Here is a 7,365-nt window from a genome sequence, read left to right on the forward strand (position 1 = left end):
ATCGTGAAAAATGAAAAACGTACTTAACAATATGTGTTAAGTACGTTTTTTATTAGAAGAATTGGTAGCGGCCTGCGGGATTCGAACACCGATACGTCGCTAGATATGAATGCACCTAAAGCCCTGCATGCAATGCACCTGTCGCCACGACGACAATCAAATTGAGTTTAGGGGATGATTGACCCCTTGGATTGGTCAGTCTTCTTGTAAAAGGCTTTAAAATAGTTCTCTGGCGAACATATAGAATTGGAGCGTCAAAATTTAAGTAAATTTAATTAATTATTTTGAGAGTTTTAAGGCGTCATATCATATGATCATCGAACATTGTGAAGGTCAAACTGGATTTGTAGACGGAGCACTTGTGATAATCCAAATGTAACACAGGGGTTATCACGACTGTGATTTTCCTGAATTTCAGTAAAGAGATAAATGTAGAGTAAGTATGTAAATGGATAAAAGCTGATGCCTAATATACCACCAAATTCTATCACCGTGATGGATAACGCAGCTTACCATTCGGTTCGAAAAGAAAAAAGCCGACTGGTTTGTACCAAGGCGGTAATGCAAACGTGGTTACGACGACATGACGTGCCTTTTGATGATGAGCTTAGAAAGGACGACTTATTAAAAATTGATTAAAATGACAGAAACTGAAGATATTTACAAAATTGACGCGTTATTAAAAAGAAACAGACGAAGTATTGCGTTTGCCCACCTTGCCCGTAATGTAGTAATGCCAGGGACAGAGCCAAGCCGGTGCCTACCGTTAAGTACTCTCCACAAGCCTCGTTTGAAGAGGGACATGTCGTAGCACTGTGGATGACCGCAGTGGCTCCAGGTAATATGGAGATGAACTCTACTCCAGTGACGGGTGGTGGATGGTAAAAACGAGATGATGGTATCATCTCAAACAATCCCTCAAAGCACTCCTCATGGAACATACGGTACAAAATACAGAGAAAAGCGAAGTCCCTTCGCAGACCCAGAAATTCCAAACGATCCGTGAGAATCGAATTAAAATAAACCCATTTAAAAAAAGCTCATTACGAATAGTTGTTCATACAATTGTTAATGTTTAGAAATAGAAAGTCGTCGTGGCCTAACGGATAAGACGACCGGCGCATTCGTGTTGAGCGATGCACCGGTGTTCGAATCTCAGGCGGGTACCAATTTTTCTAATGAAATACGTACTCAACAAATGTTCACGATTGACTTCCACGGTAAAGGAATAACATCGTGTAATAAAAATCAAACCCGCAAAATTATAATCTACGTAATTACTGGTGGTAGGACCTCTTGTGAGTCCGCGCGGGTGGGTACCACTGCCCTACCTATTTCTGCCGTGAAGCAGTAATGCGTTTCGGTTTGAAGGGTGGGGCAGCCGTTGCAGTGAATGGTTACCTTCGCCCATGGACTTCAGCAATGCCAGAGGCAGAGCCAAGCCACTGCCTACCGTTAAGTAAGAATGACTCTCCACAAGTCTCGTTTGAAGAAGGATATGTTATAGCGTTCGGGAATCACCATGGAGTGGAGCTTATTCAAAAGCCAGATGGTACATGGCAAAAAAGATCTCTAAAAAGGGCACTATGGATGAATGCAGTGGCTCCAGGTAGTATGGATGAACTCTACTCCGGTAACGGGCGGTGCGATGGTAAAAACGAGACGATGGTATCATCTCAAACAATTCCTCAGAGCACTCCCCATGGAACATACGGTACAAAATACAGACGGAACCGAAGCCCCTCTACAGACCCAGAAGTTCCAAACAACCTCATTACTCTGGAACATTACCCTTTTCAGTGGAAGAAAAAAATATTGTATAGTCGATTTTATTTATTGCTTACGTATGTAATCAAGTAGTTCAAGCCCACTTGGTGTTAAGTGGTCACCAGAGCCCATAGGGATCAACAAATATAAATGCTGCCACCCACCTTGAGGCTTGAGTTCTAAGTTTTTTCAATACAGTCTGCCCCTCTTTAAACTGAAACGCATTACTGCTTGACGGCAGAAATAGGCAGGGTTATGGTACCTACCACCAGTAATTATGCAAATTAAAATTGTTGCAGGTTTCATTTTTTGTACACAATGTTCACGATTGATTTCCACGGTGAAGGAATAACATCGTGTAATAAAAATGAAACCCGCAAAATTATATATTTACTGGTGGTAGGACCACTTGTGAGTCCGCGCGGGTGGGTACTATCACCCTGCTTATTTCTGCCGTGAAGCAGTAATGCGTTTCGGTTTGAAGGGTGGGGCAGCCGTTGTAACTATATTTGAGACCTTAGAACTTATATCTCAAGGTGGGTGGCGCATTTACGTTGTGGATGTCTATGGGCTCTAGTAACCACTTAACACCAGGTGGGCTGTGAGCTCGTCCACCCATCTAATAAATAAATAAAAAATAGAAACTTACTAACTTTTTGGAATTAAGATGTTCGAGGAAAGTGATAGTTGTATGTATGGGTTACGTGGCCAGAAACACATCAGCTTAGATCTTATCTTTTTAGAAGCTTCATTTCATTTTTTATACTCATAATATATCCTAGTACTTCAATGTATCAGCCAGTATCAGGGTTGTAATATTTTTCCAGAATAAGATCAGTTTCAACTAAAAAAGTGTTTGGCTTCAGACACTGTATCAACTCAACTTCGCTGTCAAAAGAATGTTGGAAATACTATATTGGCTATTTTGTGGCAATCTTTTAAATTAGTTTAAACATTGAACTGGTTCAACATTAAAAGTTTAAAAAAATTTCAGTTATTATATATTTGGACAATTAACATCCTGAACAAAATATGAAATCCTGTACCTCCTATCTATCAGTTGATTTAGTTCTGTTTTAGGTTATGTATTTAAAATGAAACCTACACTTTTAAAAGTATACTAACTATACTTGAGATCTTAGAAATTATATCTCAAGGTGGGTGGCGCATTTCGTTGTAGACGTCTATGAGCTCCAGTAACCACTTAACATCAGGTGGGCTGTGAGCTCGTCCACCCATCTAAACAATAAAAAATAAAAAAGTATCTTCACAAGCTTCAAACGAAAAGTAATGGTAACATAGATCTAACCCAAATATTAATTACCAAAATTATCATGTAAACTGTTTAATCATATCACATCTTGATGAGAAGAAATAGTTTAAAGTCAAAGAGGGCATTGCGACAATGTAATTTTTAGGAACATCTCAGAAATAAAACTAAATTTTATTTAATTTCTATTTAACATAAATCCAAGCTTTTGTTATTAGTGAATGCTTAATCCAGGGACTTGGGAGGCGAGTAGTTGAGGTAGACCAGTCCTGATGTTTTTGCCTGAAAACAAGAAAAATTACATATTAATGTACGTGAACACTACAATGCATATTATCTGTTATTTATAATCTAATTTTTTGTTATGTATCACTGCTCGGTGCCAGAAATAGACAGGACACTTGTACTTATCTGTGGGTACAATATGCCCAGCTTTCAGTGATTATACAAATTTATACTTTTGGTAGGTTTTATTCTTTTTTATAAGACACTACTGCTTCATTGCAGAGTTATTCATGAGCACATAAACATTAGATTTCTAAATAAATGTTTACAAAAGTTAGTACATGCTGTTGTGTGCATGCCTTTTGGGGTATTGTAAAGAAATAGATAACCAGATATCTTGGCCCTGTTTGATGATCCCCAGAGGTTGCAGTTAATATGAAGTCTCATTTAGTTGCTGGAAGAGCTAAGGAGGAAGGAGTGAGTTTCTGCTCCATACAAGTAGGTACTTCATTGTTAATTTGCAGATAACAGGCCATCAGGTACAGGTAGTATTAAGCACAGTTGCTAAATAATAATTATAGAAAAGATTGTTCATTTTAAACATATTATGATTCTTTCGGTTTCTTTCATTTGACTGAATATACTTTCTCAACCACAAGCAAACAAACTTAATCTATTATATGTTAACTTACAACGACGAATGTAGCAGCAGTGAATGCAATTCCAAAGAGGAGCACAGCATTGAAGCGACGTTGGTTGGCATCATGGTGCGACTGCCATGAGCCTTTGGGCACTGGTAATTCATCCATGGTGGGGGGCTTGAAGTGACTTTCGCCATGGTAGCGACGCACTGAACACAAACATTTTATGTAGCTTTTGTCTAGGAATTTATAGTTCTCATATTATAGAATTTTAACAAAAAATAATTATGGTTTTTATATAAGGTATATAGGTTAACATTGAGTAAGAAAGGGGAACTCTACTGCCATACTGAACAGTTAGAAAGAGTATAATCTGCCAATTTTAAAGGTTATCTTTGTAGGTGTTATGTAATATTTTTTCTAGAAAATAATACCGGATTGCAATTTCTCTGAGAATAAATTTAATACTTTAATGTAGTAAGGACACGTTAGACTCACTAACTTTATAATATTTGCAAACGGACTACTGCATTTGGAATTTAATATAACTCTATAACCACTGTTATAATAACAAATTAAGAAATAACTTTTACCTGTTTGTTGGAAGAACCTAGATGCAATTTGGCGTGTTACGAACATTTTTATTGTAGCGCTCTTTGTGTAGTAAGTTTTATACACTTTGTATCACGCAGTACGCACTATTAAAATTGGAAAAACTGTAATCAAATCTAATCAATATCATAGATAAAAAACATTTTTTTTTAAATGATTTTATGACCTGGTAACTAAGACCTTTAGGTCATGTCTTATTTTAATTTATAATCTTATATTTATGAAAAATGATAATATAGAGTGAAATTAAATGAAGATGATTAATTTGAGACACTAATCACCTGTGATGAAATAAAATGAAATGAGATGAGATGAAAAAAACAATTTATAGAGACTTACAGTTACAGAGTAGTACTTGTAGTAGTACAGAGTACAGATAGGGATGGCGATCTGAGATCGATCAATCGATGTTTGTCGGGCCAAAAACTCGATTTTGTAAGTCGATTTGGAGTACTAAATCGATTCAGTGAATCAGTATTTTTCTGTTTTGGTAAAAAACATGAAACATTTTAGAATTAGCCTGTTCTCGAGTAATAAATAGGATAAATACTTAAATTTTAAATATTAAATCACAGCAACAACTTCCAATAATGAATAGTGAAGAATTCGACATAATAGCATTTAGTATATATTATAATTACTAGGTGTAATCTCGTATGTCCCCATAATAAGGCGGACCACTCAAAAACATAGGCTTCTTCATAATTGTAAGCTAGGATTAAGATGATTATTAAACATGGAATACACGCAAGAAGACGTTTTCCTTTAACATCTCCCAAAGTACAATATTACAAAGGGACTAAAATGAAAATAATAATTTGGATTTTATAAACTTGCTTTTGAAAAAGCAACCCTCTACATCTAATGCGCTTGCACTGAAAAGTCAAGGCTTAAACGAAGAATTTAAACACTATTTATCGCAGACAGTTGTGCACCTGAAGTATGATCTCATACTATATTGGCAAGAAGAAAAAAAATGTATTTATCACTACCTTTACTCAATAAACATGATGTACACAGTATTTGAGTATCGTGGGATCATCTGTTCCTTGTAAGCGCCTTTTTTCAATTGCCGGAACATCGAAAGTGATGAGCGGAACCACTTAAATCCCAGTACTTTTTTTTGTCCAGGGGCCGAACCTTCTTCGAGGTCCCTACATCTAGGGGTCGGGCGGGGTATGTGGGACTGGCCCGTAAATGTTGGGAGCGGACTGCGGGCCCAAGAGATGGAATTTAGGGCCCTACTCACTAAGCGACTCCTCTGCACTCTCACGTCCTATCCCCCCCGAGGTCAGAATTTGGATGAAGTAACGGGGTTGCCGCGGTCAACATTTCAAGACACTGTGGTTTTTAGACAGCTTAGATATTAAGAGCATTGGGCATAGCATTAGCTATATTGATTATTTTCTGAATCTTTTAATATAAAAAAAAAACGTTTTCTTTTATACCTGATACTTTGATATGGTAATAAAAATAATTGTTATTTTCGAATTACCTGATTTTACTGATAAGAGATAGTTTATTATGATATTTTTTTTGTTTTTAATAAAATGAAAAAAATTCGAATCAATTTAAAAATCAATATTTTTCGGAAATGAGCGTCGCCGCGTCGTTTTCATCGTTTTAAATGGAATGAACACGAAGAAGAGAAACGAAGCTCTTACAACCAATTTTGTATAAATGTACCGCAACGGTAGCTGTTTAATGGAAAGTGAAGCAAAACATAATAAAAGGATGAATTAATTCACATAATAATATGAATAGTTTCATCTATTCATATGTGCCGCATCTATCCGAGCGTAACTAGAATAGCCATTTAGGATACCAGCGACTAGGAAGTTAATTATGTTTACCTCTACCCTCCATATCAATAATATTTGTTAAGCATGAAGTCATCGTGGCCTAAAGACTTCCGGTGCATAATAAAAACCAAGCAAGGGCTGTGTAATAAAAACCAAGCCCGCAAAATTATGGTTTGCGTAATTACTGGCGGTAAGACGTCTTGTGAGTACCACCACCCCACCTATTTCGGCCGTGAGGCAGTAATGCGTTTCGGCTTGAAGGGCGGACAGCCGTTGTACTGTTAAAAGTGAGACCTTACAACTCATGTCTCAAGATGGGTGGCGGCATTTACGTTGTAGATGTCTATGGGCTCCGATAAACACTTAACACCAGGTGGGCCGTAAGCTCGTCCACCTATCTAAGCAATAAAAAAACTATAAAAAATATAACAAATAAAATATGTTATAACTTAATTTTGCTTACAACTAATATAACTAAATGTTAAAAACGGAATTTATATAATAATAACTTTTGAGGGCAGTTGGACTGGTAGCAGTGCCGAAGTCCCTTTGTTGGTTGCTATAAAATGGGTGCCTTCGGGCATTGGCGCATGGCGGACCGCTGCGGAGGGAAGACCTACGAAGTGTTGTGAAATATTCTCGTTGAGGAAGTGCGGACCGTACACAATTTGCTAACAGTTATGTAGGTAATTATCATTTTCTTTGGAAATATATATTTAATTAATTACCGTCCAATAGATATCTGTCGCGCTCGGGTTCGGGATAAATAAAATTCTACAAATTACAAGTTTACAGCTAAGGCCTATATTCAGCAGTGGGCAGATAAAGGCTGATGACGATGATGATGATTCAACACTTAGAATACTTAAAACACTCAAACACTTGAAAATTCTCAATTCGCTTCTTTCGCTTCGCTTCAGGTGATCCGTTCGCTGTCTCGCTTCGAGAAGTTCCGATTACTGACTGACTGCGTACCATATCTGCAACGCTTTTATAGTCGATACATCATCCCTAGCATTATCGAGAATATTCCACACATTTCTGGTAT

At 37.1% G+C, this 7,365-nt stretch overlaps 1 protein-coding gene across 1 annotated transcript; it reads right to left on the reverse strand.

Moving 5' to 3' along the window:
* Positions 1-3,192: 3,192 nt before the first annotated feature.
* On the reverse strand, positions 3,193-6,375 carry LOC101744756 (uncharacterized). The gene is made up of 3 exons (XM_004927449.5): positions 4,497-6,375; positions 3,955-4,112; positions 3,193-3,319 (listed from the first exon to the last, which is right to left on the reverse strand). Exons 1-3 carry the CDS (start codon positions 4,540-4,542, stop codon positions 3,263-3,265), a joined length of 261 nt encoding a protein of 86 aa, XP_004927506.1. The 5' UTR covers positions 4,543-6,375; the 3' UTR covers positions 3,193-3,262.
* Between the last annotated feature and the right edge of the window lie 990 nt (positions 6,376-7,365).

This window comes from Bombyx mori, chromosome 23, assembly GCF_030269925.1.
Source record: "Bombyx mori chromosome 23, ASM3026992v2".
NCBI classification, from domain to species: domain Eukaryota; kingdom Metazoa; phylum Arthropoda; class Insecta; order Lepidoptera; family Bombycidae; genus Bombyx; species Bombyx mori.